A 20,841-nucleotide genomic window follows, 5' to 3' on the forward strand; every position below is an offset into this window, starting at 1 on the left:
TTTCTATTAGTCTCTTTAAGTACCGCTTCCCACCATACTAGTGCTCCATAAGTGATGATTGGTCTAACTATAGCAGTGTACATCCAGTGTATAATGTACGGTTGCAGACCCCATCTCTTTCCAAATTGTTCTTTACATGCATAGAATGCATTTATTCCCTTTATCATCCTTTCCTCCGTGTTCCTTTTCCAGGAAAGCTTCGAGTCCAGAATGATTCCTAAATATTTGTCTCCTTAGCAAGTACAAGTGTCTTCCCTTCCAGCTTTAGTCGAACTTTAACATTCTCTAAAAAGAAAAAAGGGTAATATAAATATTTTATTATTTGTCCATTATTTTGTTATAATTCGTTTTAAAGTAATGAATAATATCTTCGTAAACCGTCACTTATAGTAAAAAGATTTACAATTTTTTATATACATATTTTTTTGGCTAGGTATATTTTTGGGTCATAATAAAAAGGGTATTAAATTAATAATTTATATAATGGGGAATTCCCTAGGTCTGCTCGGTTATTTGAAAGTTTTATGGATTCGTTTTTATTATGTTTATACATTTTTATAGACCTAACCTTAACCTATTGGCGTTGTGTTAAGGATTTTAAAATTATTTTAAGGGAAAATGTGACCAGTGTAGAAGTAATTTATATTTTTAAATTTACTCTGTTTTTGTTTTATATAGATGACTGATGTTTTGTGAATTTGCAATATTTTTTCCAGTTTGTGTAAGTTACAAAAAGAATTAATGTAATAAACGTAAAAACAATACGAAAAATAAAAAATTATAAACATAACAAAAACAAAACAATAAAACATTTAAATGGTCAAATAGATGAACTGAATTTGAGGCATATGTCAAATGTTATGAATAATAGCTTCAAAAATATGAATGTCATCGTTCTCGTCGATTTCTGCATTAATCGTACAATATTATAAATATCCATAATTTATTCAGTTTGCTTGGTATTTCTTTCAACTAGAGAAATAAACCAGATTAAACTGGCGGGCCGCCCGGAGAGGGTAAGGACATGCTCCAGTCGCCGGCCGAAAATCACCGGATGGGGTTTAAACTGCGCAAGTGTTCTTCGCCTGGAGATCGACTATGAAACGGAAAAAAAATGCTTATCCAACCGCCTGCCGGCGAGAGAGCGGTTACTCTATATGACGGATGTGCGCACGCGTTGCTCGGAGAGCGCTCGACTCTGAAATAAGAATGAAGAATTTCGGGAAAGCTCCCGCCAGCGGGCGGCTGGCGATCGACTATGAATACGACTGTAAAAGAACTGCCTACCAACTTTTTATTAACATATTTTTTTCGCCAATTTTTTTCTCGGTCATTAGGTTCATTTTAACCCACAAATTCTATAGGTTATTTTTTTGGCTCACCCTAATATATAGGATGTTCCATTTTAAAAAACATTTAAAAATTATTTTATATTTTAGAAAGTTTGGCGTAGAATTTTTATAAATTACTAATTTTTTTCCAATTTAGTATGCAGTGAAAAGACGTAAAGCCCTTCAAGCTGCTGCCTCCTCTGTGTCCTATCCCACGGGATCGACACAAGGGCCGAATCAACGTTTCGAAAGGAAGAAATACCGATGTAACATCTTCAAGGAATTGCAAAAATTATTTGACGAAGATGAAGAAAGTTTTTCTAGTGGCAGCGGAAACGAGGTAATTCGAATCTTATAATAATAGTAATAAATAACGCTTTATTGTACAAAAAGTCAAAATAACTTCATTGACAAAGCATTTACAAAACAAACAAAAGCACAAAAAATATACAAATAATAAAAAATATCATACAATACAAATTATACAATTAAAAAAAAATACGTCATTAAAATTACTACATTAATACATGGACATTGCAGAACAAAAAAAAGGCGCATCAATTAAATTTTACAATAGGAAAATTGTAAATGGATATAATCATTTAAGAGTCATAAAATATTAAATACTATACTATTAACTAGTGTGTGAGATGATCAAAATTTTAAAATTCAAAATTGTTCATGATTAAACATCAACAAAAAAGTCGTTTACCGCATATAGGGCTCTCTCCAGTAAGTATGATTTCAGAGCCTTTGCGAAATGCGGGAAAGAATGAAAGCGACTTGATATTCAAAGGCAGATGATTGTACATTTTTTTGGCATTGTACAGTATTGAGCCTTTAACTATTTCTTAGCTCGGGGTTGGCAGATAAAGATCGTGCTCCGCATTCCTAGGTGGATAGTTGTAAGATGGCCTTTCGGGAATAGCAGATATGTGCTTGCTGACTAAGCAAACGGATTCACACACAAAAATCAATAAAGAAGAGTCAGTATTTTGAAATTTTTAAAGAAATTCTGGCAGTGAACTGCTCTCTTTTGAAGTTTGAAAATACGATCAAATTTTGTCGCGCAGCAAGTGCCCAGAACGGAAGGGCATAGATGCGACTCAAAAAGGGCATATTAGACTATTCTAGAGGTTGATAAGTTAAGTTCCTTAGAAACTGATCTTAGCGCAAAACAGGCAGCGCTTAGTTTCTTTGATAAAGCTTCGATATGCAAGTCCCATTTTAACGAGTCGTCTACAACAACTCCTAAGAATTTCACTAAGAGTCCACGACGTCATTAGTGGTGTTATTAAGTATAAAAGGTTGTATAGTACTTTTATATGACAAAACTTTAGTTTTTGATAGGTTGAGGAGATTAATTTAATTAATTATTAAATAAGATAGGAGAATAGAATCGCACCAAAATTTAATGCTGGTAAACACCAGAAACAAAATAGGGCCAAGTACTGAACCCTGGGGAACACCCCATTCTATAGGCTTACTAATATGCTTGTGATATTTTTTTTATTTGCAATCATATGTAATGTTAACATGTTATTGACTTTTTAAAAATATCAATAATTTCAAAACAGTATTACAATAGGTTTGTTTAAACATAGCATAGAACCCTTCTTATAGTGAAAGAAAATAAGCTTTTAAATACGAAGTTTCGGTAAAAGCTTGATATTTTTATATTTATTTTTGATATAAGTTATTTTGAAAGATCTAAAAACGAATTGTGATTTTTTTAAATTCACCCCCGAGAAGGGGTGAAATAACTAAATAAAATTATTTTTTCGATATTTCGGAGAAACGGTCAAATTTCACATAGAAATTATCTCTATCCGTTTTTTGCTCAAATCAAAATTAACCGAGACAGGGTGACTAGAAGCTAGGGGATGATAGTAGAAATTTAAAAAAAAATTATAGGTTAGGTTAGGTTAGGTTGCTGGGGTTTGGGATCATATTTGGCTCATTCCGATACCCCTGTATTGTTTTACCAAACCTTCCTCTCATTCTTTCTTTGCGTTAAAGCACTTCCAGCTCTTTGTAAAGTTCCCGATGTCGCTGATGTTGGCTTCTGCTGCTTCCTCTAGTCCCTCCAAAAAACCTTACCCTAAAGTTTTAAAGCGTCGGTATTCCAGTGCCGGACAGTGGTACAGCAGGTGCTCTATGGTTTCTTCTTCCTCTCCGCATTCTCTGCAGTAGTCGTCGTCGGAAACTTTCCATCTTACGAGGTTTACCCCCGTGGGACAGTTTCCAGTGACGACACCTACAATTATGCGTACTAGGTCCTTTTTGTGCTCTAGTAGTTGTTTTGTCTTTTTGCTATCTACCACTGGCCATAGTCTTAGAGCTGTAGCGCAGTCCTCACGGTGTTGTCACGTCTCTTGCTGCTTGGCTTTGATGGCAGTTCCTATAGCCTCCTTCAGTGTGTTGATCGTCACAAGTGGATCATCTGCCACGGCCTCTCCCCTGGCCCCGTCTTTGGCGAGTCTGTCTCATAGAGAAAGTTAATAGTTTAGAGAGTGGTGAATCGCGTGGTAAAATGTTGGGAGATTGCACTTTTAGCGCCCTCTACTTGGCTACAGGTACGAACTATGAAAGAGCGGGAGATTTAAATTATTATTATACTTATTATTTTTAAGGCAATTAAAACTAAGAGTGCCCTTAACCAAAAACAGTGATATAAATGGAGATACCTACTCAAATTTTATATTATCATGATACTAAAGGATATAAATACAACATTTATAATCCTTTTACACCTTTCTATTCAAAGTCTTACACGCTAATATAAAATTTGACTATCTCCATTTATTTCACTACTTTTGGTTAAGGGCACTCTTAATTTTAATTTTCCTTTTTTTATGGGAAAACGATTAAATGGGAAGAATTGAATGGGAATGGAAACAATGACCAATTATTGTATTTTGTGTTAATTTATAATACCCCTACTCTACTAAATATCTAGCTACATTGTACTTACAGTTAAATAGCTACATTGTACTAGTTATATCCATATTTACAGTTTTATGATGGCTATTATTTTATTTCAACGTGCTACCAATTGATTCGCTCCGACTTGAGTACTTACTATACCTCGAGATGGCTCCAGGAATTATTTATCTTTACAGGCCTAGAATATGAAGATTCACAGTAGAATTTTTGGTTTTACTACCTATTAGAAACAAACCTACCCCCCTACATCAAGGGACATACAATTATGCCTTGTTCTCGGCCATGATATTCCTTCCATTCTATATCCAACATCCAACTTAGCAGACCTTCTGGTTCACAACAGGGCCTAGACTGGCCGGATGATATTTTAACAGAATAGCCCTTGATATCTCCTTCACACTTTTATTTAATAATTAAATAGGAGGGCTGGATGGTATAATTTCTAGAAAGAATAGCCTGTGAAATAAAAACTTCTGCATGGACATTACCTTTCTTACCTTTGTCTGCTATTTTTTAATAAAAAACCACTGTTTAGTTTGCACAAAATAAAATTAACAATCAAAAATTTCTTAAAAAATGATCAAGCCTTGTACTACGCCGCGTGCCGCTTTTTGAACAAACAACAAACAAAAGAATGAGGTTAGAGGCGTTGCCAATGTCAATTTTCTAAACTACCCAAAAATCTAAATAAAATTCGCCAATTTGGGGAGAAAAATGTCCCGATTCACCAAAAATTCCCCATATGATTATTTTAACAAAAAAAAAATAATTTTAATAAAAATACAATATTTATTATATATATGTTAGAGAGATTAAACTGTAAATTACCTCCTTGTTTTTTAATCCCTTCCCTAGTAGTCATTAAATAATTTGAGGTCACTAAATTTTCTTTCAACTGAAGCATTTGCAAAGGGAAGCACAAGTAAAAAGCAGATTATAATTTTTAAGTTGGGAAAGATATATCGTCTCGCTCCGTTTTTAAAGCTAAAAATTTTACGCCATTTTCAATCAGCAATAAAATGTTGAAACTCCCCTTATTTTCGCCCCCTATTGCTAAAATCCCCACAAAACTCCCAATCGGCTCCGGATTCCCCAAAATTTGGGAAATTCCCCACAATTGGCAACGCTGGAGGTTAGCGTGTTCTTTCTGAATATGCTAAGACTAACGGACTAGTGTCGAAACACAGATAGCTAGATGGACGTATTTCGGCACTTGCGTCGATGCGCTACAGGTACATTTGCCTGCGCGTCGTATGTCTTCTGGCAGTCTTTTAATTTTTCTGTTTGTCTATGGTCTGTCTGCTTCCTGATTGACCACCACATTGCTGTGGCCTGGCACCCAGCACAGAGTAGCCCCGCCCCGACAGTTTTCGATCTCACTGATTGCATGGTGATGCTTCTTAAAGCAGCCAAGCTGTCAGAGTATATCACTATATCCCCTATTGGTCTATCAGCAATATTCTCATGTATACAACTAGCCGCTTCCTTTATGGCGTAAACCAAATAAAAAAAAATTATAACTCGCTTTAAAATTCATATACATATTTAACATTATTATTCAATTTGTTTGGAAATGTGTTTTTTTTTTCAAACTTCAGAGAAACGGTGAGGACCTTGAAAAAAATGTTTTATCAATACAAGTTGTCTCCTAGGTTTTAGCCACCCTATCTCGGTTAATTTTGCAATTATTCTTTTTGGAAAAACGTCGTGGGGGTGCTATTTGTTGTATTTATGAATTTGTGCTGTAATTTATATATCTTTTTTTAGTCTGTTCAATACAAATCGTTAATCTTAGAAGAGTTAGTGAAACGGGATAGACTGAACACAATTATAATTAATTTGTATCCTCAAGAGAAGGGTTATTCTATAGCATTTCGTACGCGAGACAGGACCATGTGTTTAAAGGGTGATACAGAAGATATGGTGGAAACCACTCCAAAACCCTACGGAGACTGGGGACTTTTAAGGTAAACTTTGTACATAACTTAATGGTATGCCATTGGATTAAGCGTAAAATATCTACAGGATGTTTCAAAAAACATGTGCCATCTCTCGTGGGGAGATTCCCCACGTATCGACATAGGTCCGATTCTGCTTTGTAGCTACAGGGTGTTAAAATCTTAATAATTTTTCGATTTATTATAATTTTCTTCCAAGTACTTTCAGTGATTCGAACGAAAAATTTTGAGGGTAAAAGTTACTATAAGTACTACATATTTTAATGCTAAAAGAGTGTCGATAAATTCATCAGGGACGTGCATATGGGCTATCACTGGAATATTTTTCAAAAAAAAAAAAACGTCGCCACTGATTTTCTTATTTTTTATATCAAAATTGTGTAGGCCCTTTAATGCCAATTAAAAGTTATCTCTTGATATTTTGTCGAATTCGGCCTCCTTGATGAGATAAACGCAATTTTATTAATCACAATTAATAATTAAAATAAAAATGAAATTAATAAATTATGTATTTTACCTAATTTATTATTAAATATCATTACAATCAGTTATTATTACTATTAGTCCAACCTACAGCAATTTCAAATAAAAAAATTATGGTATTTAAGATAAATTACAAAAAAACTAATTTTAAAAAGGTGTAACATCCTGTAACTCTAAAACTATGCATTTCCATACCCATGTTTATAGGAACTTTTTTTCATATTTTTTGATGAGGAATCAATGAGTACTTATTTAAAACTTTCGCAAGTTAATGCTATTAAATTTTTTTAAAGGTTGCTATTAGACTTGGATCAAGGCAAATTAATAAAATTGCGTTTATCTTATCAAGGAGGCCTAAATCAACAAAATATCAAGAGACAACTTTTAATCGGCCTTAAATTGCTTACACTATTTCGCTAACAAGATAAAAAAAGTCAATGGCGTACATGCTTTTTTTAAAAAAATAATCTAGTGATAACCCATATGCACGTCCCTGCTGAATATGGAGACACTTTTTTAGCCTTAAAATATGTCGCATTTATAGTAACTTTTACCCTCAAAATTTCATTCGAACTTCTAAAAGTACTTTTGAAGAAAATTATAATAAATCAAAAAAATATTAAGTCTTTAACACCCTGTAGCTAGGAAACAAAGCAGAATCGGACCTATGTTGATATGAAAAATAAATCGTATTTTTATGTGAGGAAACTTCCCACGAGAGATGGCACATGTTTTTTGAAACACCCTGTATAAAAATCCGTTTTTATAGAAATCGGGATGTCTCATTTGCAGTCAAAATAGCACACTCTGTACAGGGCTTAAATGAATAAGCGCGAAGTATGAGATGACGAGTGTGCTTTTTTAAACAATTTTTCTTTTGCTGTATCTAAATAATGTAATAGTTAGATGAAGCGAACGCACTTATTAATTTACATCCCTGTATAGCCCAAAATGAACTTAAAATTTATGAAAATGGTATGTCGACAGGTACTTGTCAAGTGAAGAACTACCTCCGCATCTATTGGATGTTTTAGAGCAGTTTCAGTTTCTGTTTTATAGCGGTTGTGTTATAGCCGAAGTTAGAGACTATAGGCAAATCTCTTATTCTAATATATGCTATACGCATCACATATTGCTTAGGCCTACATATAAGGTAAGTGGAGTTAAGCTTGATTTTCATGCATCCGTTATCCGACGACACGATGATACGATAGTAATTTTATTGGTTGAATTTAAAGACTTCAATTGGTTACAAAAAGGTTAACTAATCTTTAAGTAACTTCTTTAGTAACCAAGCCTTTAAATCCAACCAATAAAATTAATATCGTATCATCGTATCGTCGGACAACGGATGCATGAAAATCAAGCTTTAAAGACCAAATTAAAGATATTAAGTAATGTCTAAGGTTACGTCGTTCAATCTGTTTTCATCTAATTACATTCACCCTGCTTTGACCATGAGGAAATCGAACTTAAGGTAACCTGCGTTTGATTATCGACCCGAGATTGTTGTGTTTTAATTGTTTAATTTTTAATGTTATTTAAAAACATATCTGGGTCGATATCTGCCTATAGGCCCAAGAGATCGGTTACCTGCATGACATATGATATATCATGATATATCAAATTGGTTTACTCGAATTATATTATATTAACTAGAATTGAGCGTCCGGATTGCACAACGACCTTAGCGCGTGGCCGCGGGCAGCCCAGTAGACAAGCGAGACAGCGACGCGTTCTTGCGCGCCGATTTAACAAAATAAATAATTTTAAACCTGCCGTTATTTCGTTAATAATTATCGTATCGTGCTGATTTTTGCATAGAAATACTCATGAGTCTTTAACGCTTCCGACAAGCCTAAATAACTGGATTATTTTTTATATTTTTGATTTGTTTACATTGCCCGAGCATATTATAACTTTGAAATAAAAATCTCTGTTATAAATTTTAAAACTGACAAATATTAATATAGTACTATTCTTTTAAAAGTTCCTCAATATGGCCGACCTAGTTACGAAAATTGGTAATTTTTTTTTAATGAAAAATAAGTTGGCGTTAGCGAATTTAGAAATTGATTTACTCTTTGGTTAACAATAATATTTTTCAGGATTGTCAAGTTGACGTTAAAGTTAGGTTATTAGGTGGTTGTCATAAATAAAAACATATATTATTGAAATTATTTAATAAGAATAAAGGTATTTTACCGCAGATCCGAAGAGATTTTACTTAAAGGTATTTTAAAAACTTTCTCAGTGAGAATATTAACTCCCCTGTTTCTTATATTTCAGTTAAAGGGACGTAAGAACTATAGGAAGTAAATTTTTGTTTTGATGTTTTGACGATATCTGAGAGTTCCTAGAATTATCAAGATTATTGAATAATTATAGTTGTTTAATAAGTGAAATTAATAGAAGACTTGGAAATACGATGATGCTTTTCATGTTATAGTTGATAGATCACCCCATTCCTCTTAATTTGTTTTTATTTCAGTACAGTTAATCACAAATTGAATTGATGTGTGCAAAAACAGCTATATATTTTCAAACATCTTATTTAAATAGTTCTTTTATATACTGTTAAACTGTATCAACTACAAAGTATTTAGCAAAAAATTATAAGGTAATAAATTTTGTAGATATAATTTATGAAAATTTATAATATATAAAGATTAGAACACAATCCTCTGAAGGAAAAAGAAATACTCAAAAACTCATTAAATATACTTTATTAAAAATAACAACATACAAAAACATCCATGCAAACTGTAATAATCAGAACATTATCCACATTATAACTACTAACTCAACTTTTAAATCTGTTTTAAACCTTCTTTATATTTTAAAACTGATTTACAACAATCTGTAATGCCCGCGCTGTTTCTTGAAATATAAGTTTTAATCTATTTATTATCATATAGTACATATTACAAACCTGAAAATTACTGATACGAGGAAACTTCTCAAAATAATTAGAGACCTTTTGACAAACATCTGGACTAATTTATTTTCACGAATTTGTGAACGAGTCAATGTTTTCTAATACGTTTTTAAGCGTTTTACACATTTTGAATATCTTCCAGTCTATTCGTCAATTCTTGATTGGTGAAAAGATTATTTATAACTATATAATTAGTACTGCAGGTTGCAGGTTAAATAAAAGAACAAAATCAAGTAGAATTTGTGAATAAAAACTCAAAAAATAATGAAAATATTTAGAAAAAGGAACCGTAAACGTCAATGTCAGCCAAGTGTCAGAGTTCAATTGGATTTACCACAGATTGACAGATTATCAATTTGAACGATTTGAAGTACAGTCGATTCCAGTTTAGAGATTTTCGTTTTTTAAGCCTCCCATACTGAAGTCCGCCATATTGGGAAGTTTTAAATGAATACAAGTATACCATCATTTAATTAGTTATACATTTAGTTACAACATATTCAAAATTTAGGTCTATCGGTTTATGCTAGCAGTAATAACGAGTATAAATAAAAAAAAATGTTCAATACAACGCTCGCCGTTTTTAGCGCACGTTCAGCTTTGGGTTTAGTTTTAGCGCTATTTTTATAGAAAATAAATTCTGAACTTTAATCAAATGACAAGAACATTATCATTGCCAATATCTCCTGGTTATGTAGTTCTTTTTTCAAAATATTGCATTGTTTTAGCTTAAAATAACTTGAATTATGTGTTTTTTTTGCGAGAGCTACCGGAGCTGCGTTAATAAAGAGATGGCTATGTACGTCAATCATAGCCACAATTGACTGTAATTTTGCCTCGTCACGAGATTTTTTGGAAATATTGCACTTGCATTTATCCGAATTTCTACTAACTTTTGATCTTTCTTTTCGGTCGCATTTCCCTCTATTTAATAATAAATAATTTAAAAAAACGCACAAATACTATTGGTAGTAAACAAGCTGTGGCAAAAATTTTCTATACTCCGTGTAAACAAAAGACTATCGCAAATACTGTCTTTCGATTGACGTACATAGCCATCTCTTTATTAACGCAGCGCCGGTAGCTCTCGCAATAAAAGCGGCACAATTCAAGTTTTTTTAAGCTAAAATAATGCAATATTTTGAAAAAAGAACTATATTATACCAAGGAGATATCGGCAATGATAATGTTCTTGTCATTTGATCAAACTTCAGAATTTGTTTTCTGTAAAAATACCGCTAAAAGTAAAACCAAAGCTGAACGTGCGCTAAAAACGGCGAGCGTTGTACTGACCATTTTTTTATTTATACTCGTTATTACTGCTAGCATAAACCGATAGACCTAAATTTTGAATATGTTGTAACTAAATGTATAACTATTTAAATGATAGTATTCATATCTGTCAGTTTTAAAATTTATAACAGAGATATTTATCTCAAAGTTATAATTTGCTCGGGCAATGTAAACAAATCGAAAATATAAAAAATAATCCAGTTATTTAGGCTTGTCGGAAGCGCTAAAGACTCTTAAGTATTTCTATGCAAAAATCAACACGATACCATAATTATTAATGAAATGACGGCAGGTTTAAAATGATTTATTTTGTTAAATCGGTGCGCAACAACGCGTCGCTGTCTCGCCTGCCTACTGGGCTGCCCGCGGCCCCGCGCTAAGGTCGTTGTGCAATCCGGACGCTCAATTATATTATTTGTGCTTTTTTCCCAATTTGATCTAAACCCAAGTTGACATCTATTTAAGTCTTGACAACGTTTAACAACTTTAAGACTTAAATATCTTTAAATATCTCAAAAACCAAAGATTTAAAACATATTTAACCCTTATAATAAATGTCTTTTTTTGGGCCCAAGAATCCAAAATTAAATAAAATACCGGGTCTCTCCAAAAAAATCCTTTATGGGTATTTCGCCACTGCACTGCAAGAAAATCTACAAAATAAAATAGTTATTTTTTGTAAACACTTCTTAGTTCAGTCACTGGGGATCAAAAAAGGGGCCTGCTTGGAAAAAAGTCTGGAAGTTTTGAAACTTTGCAGGTTTATAAGTTTTGGGGTCCCTAACTAAAGTCCATAAAATGTACATCTTCAGACTTGCCGCCGGCGCGGCGCCGCACAATGGATCGAAGCATAAGAAAATATGGACATTGACTTATTTCGAAATTAATACTTTTATTTTATTGCTTTTTATATACGACTTCAATAAATATAAGAAAAATCTAAATTAATATGCCATTTTGTACTATATAGTTTACAAAATATACAGGGTGTCTCAAAAAAAGAACTAATATCTAAACAAAAAAGAAAAAAAAATATTATAACAAAAGAGAAATTGCTTTCTCTGTTAAATCTAAATTAATATGGCCTTTTGTACCAGATATTTTAAAAAATATACAGGGTGTCTTACAAAAAGAGCTCATCTATAAACAAAAAAGAAAACAAAACATTATAACAAATGAGAAATTACTTTCTCTGTTAAATCTAAATTAATATGGCCTTGTGTACCAAATAGTTAACAAAATATACAGGGTGACGCACAAAAGAACTAATCTCTAAATAAAAAAGAAAACAAAACATTATAACAAATGAGAAATTACTTTCTCTGTTAAATCTCAATTAATATGGCCTTTTGTACCAAATAGTTAACAAAATATACAGGGTGACGCACAAAAGAACTAATCTCTAAATAAAAAAGAAAACAAAAACATTATAACAAAAGAGAAATTGCTTTTCACAATATGCTTCATTGTTATTCCATGGCAAACTTGATATCTGAGTGACGAAATTGCCAAGCTAAGCGCACTGTATTACAAATGTATAAATATTATATCATTACTGTATTGATAAAAAGACAAAACCTGAACTTCAACTCGTTCATGTTCGGTGTCTCTTGTTTATCTTAACTACATAAAAATTAATGGTATTAAAGAAAACGTTTCTGGGCCTTTCAACCTATATACCTTATGACCTTATGTATTTTAGCGTAATTTAGTCCCACTCCAATATTCTTCGACGAATATACTTACCTATGTATATCGGCAAATTACAAATTGTTTGATGGCGCACTGTGCGTGCATTGCATACATTCAAGGATTTTGACATTAAAAACATTATATTTTTAGCAGGTGGCTCTTTACATTGCACGTAATATCTCCACTTACATCCGCTTACATTTTTTTGTAATTCAAGAAAACTTTATATTTTTAAGTCTTAATGACATAAATAAAAAAATTGAGTTTTTCACTTCTGGTGTGACTTTTTTTTTAACTATCCAATACTATAGCCCAAGAACGCTTCTAATAAGTCGTTATATATAACAAACGAATATCTTTTACATCCATTTTAAAATTACAATCAAATGTAAGACTCTTTATCTACCAATTTGAATGATTTTTCAATTTACTTCAAATGGTGCTCATATGCTCAATAAGTAAATAACAAACAGACATACTGTATATGTTTTACAAAACTAGAATATCTCTTTAACACAAATATGTGAAAAAAAATATTTAAATTTGGAACTCTTCAAAAACAGCCAATGTCTTTATTTTCTTATGCTTCGATCCATTGTGCGCCGCCCTCTTGCAAAGATGTCGCCCAAAATCGGTATTTTGTGAATATCTTGAAAACTATGCGTTTTTCGTGAAAATTTGAGGAGAGCAAAATTAAAGAGAATAAAATTTCCTATAAAAAAGGTTTTATGAAAATTTTTCCTAAAGCCAACCGTTTAGGCACAAAATCCCTGGAAATTTTACAATTTTGCGTAAAATATATATTATGTATAGTCGATTTTCCGAAATCAAATGTCGATTAGGGTTCACTAAAACTAGTTTTAGTTTAGTGTCTTCAATTTTGTCATGAAACGGTGGCGTATTATTAATTCGCTCATTAATTTATGAATAATTAATTGTCGTGCTGGACAGCATTCATTGCGAACTTACCAGCAGGTTCAGCATTGGTCTGGTTGCGTTATACCAAAGATGCCGAAAAATGGGGTTGGAAGAAAACGAAAACAGGCATTACTCCAGTCACAACATTGAAAGATCCAGCTCCAAAATCCCTGTTGGCATTTTTATCCTGTAAATGCAAAACCAACAACTATGGAAAGCCTGCGGATGCAGAAAAGCAGGATTAAAATGTTCAATGATTTGTGCATACTGCAATGGGAAATCCTGTGACAACGTCACTGAAGTGTCACTCGACGAATCCGATGAAGAGGAGTTGGACTTGCCTGTAGATATTCCTCTGGCGGCTGAAGATGAAGAGTTGGACGTATTGAGAAACCACCCTGATGAGCTCAGCACAGCAGACACGATCGACTTTGACATCAATGAGCCAGATCCGTCGGGCTTGTGCAGATAAGTAAAAGATTTAATTTATCTAGTGGAGTAGGCCTCCGGGGAGACCACGTTAAAATAAACGCGCCATATACTTTACCTCTTGGGTGGTGTGGAAACAAGTACACATTTTCAATAATTAAAATTAATTATTCATAAATTAATGAGCGAATTAATGATACGCCACTGTTTTATGACAAAATTGAAGAAACTAAACTAAAACTAGTTTTAGTGAACCCTAATCGACATTTGATTTCGGAAAATCGACTATACATAATATATCATATTTTACGCAAAATTGTAAAATTTCCAGGGATTTTGTGCTTAAACAGTTGACTTTAGCGAAAATTTTCATAAAACCTTTTTTAATAGGAAATTTTATTCTTTTTAATTTTGTTCTCCTCAAATTTTCGCGAAAAACGCATAGTTTTCGAGATATTCACAAAATTCCGATTTTGGGCACCATCTTGGTAAAATGGCGGCGCCGGCTGCAAATCTGGAAATGTGCATTTTATGGATTTTTTAGTTAGGGACCCCAAAATCTATAACCTACAAAGTTGCAAAACTTCCAGACTTTTTCCAAGCAAAAATCCCCAATGACTGAACTATCTGCGTTAAACCTAAACGGACACTGCTTGTCAGAAGTTATGTTTACAGTTATACAAATTTGCCTAACAAAGAAAAAAATGCTTAACGTTTCGGAAAGTTACTTAACAAGAACGTCAACGGTTTCTTGTAGACGTATCTGTTTTAAAAAAGTAAAGTGTTCTCGAATAGTTCAATTTAAATATTTTAAATAGTTTTTTCTTTATTCTTTGTATTTTTTTTGCTTCCGACGACGGAAAGAGATAAACTTTCCGAAACGTTAAGCATTTTTTTCTTTGTTAGGCAAATTTGTATAACTGTAAACATAACTTCTGACAAGCAGTGTCCGTTTAGATTTAAGGCAGAAGTGTTTACAAAAAATATCTATTTTATTTTGTAGATTTTCTTGCAGTGCAGTGGCGAAATACCCATAAAGGATTTTTTTGGAGAGATGAATCCGCCACATAGGTATAGACATTTTTTAAAATACCGGGGGTGTTCCATAAAAAAAAAACTTTGGTATGGATCTTAGTTCTGAAACACCCTGTATACTTCAAAATAATTTTAAATTGTGTACATTGCCTCCCCACATATATCCAAAAAATATTTTGTTTCTACATCTTTTTCCTATAATCAACCGAGGCGAATGAGGTGCACCACCCTGTATGCAACAAATAAAAAAACAACCCACGTGGCCCTGTATTACGTAATACACTGTCGTTACTGTAATAATAAACCCACCTACCAGACCTGTGACGTAAATATATCTGTTATTTATATATTTTTCAGACTCTTTTAGCGGATATTAATAATTTGACCAAAGACAGGACGGATTTCAGTTCGGACGACAAGGCTGCGTTGGAGAGCGAGCTTTTACTGGCCCACACGCCGGACTTGTGTTTAGAATCCGATCCGCACATAGAAAACGAATTGGCGGAGGTTTGCAACCGGAAGTATATCTGGAACGATTCTCCGTGTAGGAAAATAGCTAAGAAATGCCCACAGGTTGGTACCGCAGGCTTCAAATTTTTCAGAAAAATCCTGTGGCCAATTAAGAATGGACGCCATTCTTAATTAGTCACAGGCCATACTATCCAAGCAGGAAATTTTGCGCTGATCCAAATATACCCTATGCCTAAAATAGCTTTTTTGCTTGTTTCCCTTCAAAAAACACTTTTTCGTGTTTTTAACGTATTTTTCCATGTAATCCTGACCATTACTGTTCAATTTTACTTTGCTTCCACAGAGTTATAAAAAATTAAACTCTGCATCGATTTGTCACCAGCAACTGCCGAATTGATCAATAAGTAAGGTCATAAGCTTTGAATAAAAAGATTAAGGAAGGAGCATATCAAAAATCTTATATCCACCGCGATGGGACTCAAATATGGCCGACTTAAATTCCGGTTTATCAGTGCCGTTCTAATTTTATTTAAAAAGTGTATAACTATGATGTAGGGTAGACGTGGGATAGACTCAATAATTTGTTGTTTTATTTTACGTTGTGAATAAATGTTGGTAGTTATTAAAATTGTTATAAAAATATATAATTCTAATAAAAATAGATAAGTTATAATAATTATTTCTTACCACAAACATCCGATACGCTACTGAAGCAGGTAAGTCAAATTGATGTATCTAAATTCTTTGACATCTAATCTTTGACAAGTAGTAAAGAAAAGCAAAAATGCAAGAAAAAATATATAATTAGTTAATTTAAGTGAATTTCATAAATGATCGGTTTACTACACGTATGTATATTATATAGTCACTTACTAGCGAAAAGTTGTTCTATTATTTCACTCGATTTTTGCCGAGATCTACCGCCCGCTACACAACCAACTATTTTAGAGTCTGTTCGATAAATCGCGATAGTGTCGCTGTTACGCTTCGTCCTACGTGGGAGACAAAAGCGAGCGATTCGGGTGGTGCGAGCGACGGCGTATTTATCAAACAACGTTTTCTTACGAAGGTGTCCTAGGTAGGAGAGTCGCTCGACTGAAGCGGCATCGTAGGCAATTCAAATATGTCGTGCTAGTCGCGCTTATCGCCCTTTGTTGTCGCACGCGTCGCCCGCTCGCTTTTGTCTCCCACGTAGGACGAAGCCTTAATTATTTAAGTTTTGCCACAATTTCCATCTAGATTTACTACCTTTATACAACTATCAGTAGTAGAATAAATAATAAATAACATAAAATAAGCTCCGTAAAGACTGACAAATCCACAAAATTTCAAATCAAAATCAAATGTGTCAAATGAATGGTCAAACAGAACTGTCAAGGATCCCCACCCTAGAGTCCTTTTTCCGCCCACCATGCATGAATATATGAATAGCATTATGCTCCTTCCTTAGTCTTCTTATTCAAAGGGGAAATAACAGGAAATATTTTCAAATAAGTTAATTTCAATAAAACTTAAATATCAAAACATGACTTCAGTGACACATAGTGCACACATTGTTTTATTGAAGCGACGGATAAATAATTGATAAACTTTGTATAATCCACAAGGAAAGTGGATAAAAGTGGAAAGTGTTATTACATTACATTATTGACACCAAGCGCAATTAAATGTACTACAGTTAATAAGCTGTAACCGGGATTATACAAAGTATATTATAGTTGTCTTATAAATATTTCCGTGACTAGAATTTGAATACTAATTTTATAGTGAGAAAATCTGCATTTTTGGAAAATTTTGCAATGAAGTTTAAAATTAATTTTAGTAATTTTAGTTATACGTGCATAAAAAAGCTTTTCGGGCATGAAAAAAATCTGTTGGGTAGAAACTAGTGTTGTATTTTAAACCTACTTATAAAATAAAAATAAGTGAAACATGAAATGAAATACCGATTAAATAATGAACTTTTTGCATCCGGCAACCAATAATGCACGTGTGTGTATTATTGGTTGCCGGATAAGGAGTAATAACCATGACAAGGACTACAATGACGTCACAAAGCAAGGAGTTTTTGCATGCACCTGGCGGACACTTGGCTGAATGAGCAGTCCTATTAGGTTAACTGTTCTTGACCTATACATATCTTTCAGTTATTCATGTTTCTTTTTCATACTCTAAATTTTTATACAAGTGGTCGAATCTTCTTTGTACCCATTTTAAAATTTTCTTGTATGTATTGTAGGCTACTATTAATACGAAAAGAAAACTTGACCAGTCCATATGGGATCTTGATTTATTTGAGTATACTAGAGCCAAAAAGAGGGCAAAGTCCGAAGCTCAGTCGGTAGTCCACTCCAGTAGGGCACCCTTAAATAAGGTCAGTAAAATATACTATACAATAGCGTGTCCGTTATTTACGAAGTTGATCATTTCTCTCACGACGCCCCCTAAATTTTTAGTTTATTGTCTAAAAAAAATAACAGACCATTGTAAACCCTTAATATTAATCCCACAGACGATTCATTTCCCATTTAGATTACACGGGAATTTGCCACTTTTTGCAAATATTTTTTTTCCTCGATTTTGTTCTTCCGCAGCCATGACAATCACACATTCTTGTACAGAATTGATCGCTCTACAAAAAAGGTATCTTACAATTTTTCGATAAACCTACCCCTTCAAAAGTTATTCACGGTTAAAGTTAACCACTCGGAAAATTCCTAAATTTTTCAATTTTTCACAAAATTATGATCTATTATTTGAAAAAAAGCAATTTTTATGATACCGTGATAAACGATTTTGAATCATGAAAAACAGTTGAATGCATGACAGGTAGTTAATTCTAATACTTATTATAGTATCAGGCAGAAAATGGTTGAAGCTTTAAAAATGAAATAATGACGAAGGGTTCGATATTTCTAAACTTTTCATTTTTAATCAGGATGATATTAGATGGTTTATAAAACAAAAACATTGATTATTTCGTAAATTCAAATTCGTTACAACTTTTTACACAGTTTAATATAGATACAAGTTTTCTGCAGTTAGAAAGTACGGAATGGTTAATGGATCCTGGATATATGAGAGGCTTAGAAATTGTGAAAAATTTGAGAGTAGTTAATGATACTGCAGAAAGAGCTGTTAAATAATCAGAAGAATACATTAATATTTTATCTAGAAGTGAAGATGAAGAACAATATGTGAGTCAGATTGTAAGCGAGTATAAGAAGAAATATCAGAATCCAACTAAAGAATGTGTAACGTTTTTAGTTCGGTACATGTCTTTTTTATATATGATATATATGATGTCTGGCGTATCGTCATCGGATTCCGTATCGTCCAGGCCTGATAATTTATTTGGCACGCTTGGCGTAATTTTTACGTTCCCTAGTCGCCACCCCTACTATCGTTTCACTGTTCTGTGGAGGCGAGCGCTGTCAAGATCATGTTATATGTCAAGGCGCCTCTCTGCGTTTCAGACTCACTTTTGTTCACCCGGCTTTTAAAAATGGTAATAATTTAAATCTTGCTGCAAAATCTGAATCAGCTGCCATTTCGAAGCTACAGGGTAGAGTTTTGGATGTCCCAACTTAACTTGTATTTATATTTTGCTGGCACGTTGGCGTCCCTTTTTGTCCTCCAGAATGTTACATGGAAGAAAGGACAGTTTCTTTGTTTATTATTGAGCCCTCGGAAGTAATTCGAGGGTCTTATGGACGGACTGTGTCCAAGGTACGGGTAGTGTTCCCCTGTACCGTTATCTTATGGACGGACTGTGTCCAAGGTATGGCAGGTGTCCCATATCTATGTATTGATTCCAAGGTTCGGGCATTATCCAAGGTCCTAGTAGTGTTCCAAGGTACGGATAGTGTCCCCATATTGCCACAGTATGGATGTAGCGTAAGCCCCATGCTGCTTCGTTCCCATTCCTCAGTCTAGTCAGTAGTTACGGCTGTATCAATTCATGGTGTCCTCATTCTGGCCCCCTTTTGTTGTATTGGATGGCCGAGTACAGAGATGCGAGACCACCTCACGCTGCTACCGTTTGAAGCAAGGTTACATAAAGAACAGCTAAGTGTAGATTTAAGTTCTAGTTTTACATTTAACCTCTAAAACATTTTCAGTCTTAAACAATAATGTACATCTTAAATAATATTGTACAGACTATATTTAGTGGTTAGATTATTAAGAACATTTATGTCGATTTAGTAGTTACAATATGAGTTAGATATTAGGTTTCATTACATTACGCCTTGTAATAGTATTTAACCACTATAATAATTATTAAAATTGTACAATGCTATTTACCTTCAGAATTCATCATGAATAAATATAGCCATTAGTTTTAAGTAATATACAACTGTGTTTTCTTTCTCTCTACATGCCTGGCGCCCAATATCTATTTTTTTTTTGTTTATTGTTATTAATTAGTTTTCTTTCCAGTGAAATACCTTATCCACGACTGCTCTCCGATGAAAAGCTGCCGTTCGCAGTGGTAATGTTTATAAAAAAAACGCTACAAATGTTTATTAAAATAAAATCAGCTATAGGTACTTATAAATGGTTTAAACTTCATTAGACTTGAAGATTTCTTAATTCCCAATCTTAACACCATCAGAATTGTATATTTTTACAGTAATAGATTAAATTTTTCAAAAATAATCATAATTTTCTCAAAAAAGTTGAAGAATTTAGTAATTTACCGAGTGGTTAAATTTAACCGTGAATAACGTTTGAAGGAGTAGGTTTATCGAAAAATTGTAAGAGACCTTTTTTGTAGAGCGTTAAAGTCTGTATAAGAGTATTGAAGAATATGTAATTGTCATGGCTGCGAGAGAACAAGGTTGAGAGAGAAAAAATTATTTGCAAAAAGTGACAAATTCCCATGTAATTTAAATGGTAAATGAATCGTCTGTGGGGCAAGGTTTATTGTGAATATTAAGGGTTTACAATAGTATGTTATTTTTTAGACAATAAACTAAAAATTTAGAAGGCGTCGTCGTGAGAGAAATGATCAACTTTGTAAAATAACGGACACTACTATACAAATATTAGATTAATATAGTCTGTCAAACGACAAAATCCTTGGCAGTGATAGATGTGTCTGTCATTTTAATTTCAAAGTAGTTTATTTTATTTTACAAAGAAATAAGTTGGTAAAACTGGAACGCATAGCAGGAAATTAATATATTTAAAATTTGACTGATAAGTGATTACTTCAAAATATTGTGAAAAAAAACTGAATAAAACTAAAAAAATGTAATTGAGTTATTTTATTAAAAAAAACGATATGTATTAATACAAAACAAACAAGAAATAGACACCACATACCAAAAAAATATAAAAAAGA

At 33.1% G+C, this 20,841-nt stretch overlaps 1 protein-coding gene across 1 annotated transcript in view; it reads left to right on the forward strand.

The window, feature by feature from the left end:
• The window catches only part of LOC115888174 (transcription factor SPT20 homolog), a 75,692-nt gene that overhangs the window by 5,773 nt on the left and 49,078 nt on the right, over positions 1-20,841 (forward strand). The window contains exons 3-7 of the mRNA XM_030907790.1: positions 1,489-1,671; positions 6,045-6,244; positions 7,706-7,871; positions 15,381-15,596; positions 17,734-17,868. Of these exons, the coding sequence (XP_030763650.1) occupies positions 1,489-1,671; positions 6,045-6,244; positions 7,706-7,871; positions 15,381-15,596; positions 17,734-17,868 (900 nt within the window). The remainder of the gene's footprint in view (positions 1-1,488; positions 1,672-6,044; positions 6,245-7,705; positions 7,872-15,380; positions 15,597-17,733; positions 17,869-20,841) is intronic.

This window comes from Sitophilus oryzae, unplaced genomic scaffold (genome assembly GCF_002938485.1).
Source record: "Sitophilus oryzae breed Bouriz unplaced genomic scaffold, Soryzae_2.0 scaffold_684_pilon_pilon, whole genome shotgun sequence".
NCBI lineage: Eukaryota > Metazoa > Arthropoda > Insecta > Coleoptera > Curculionidae > Sitophilus > Sitophilus oryzae.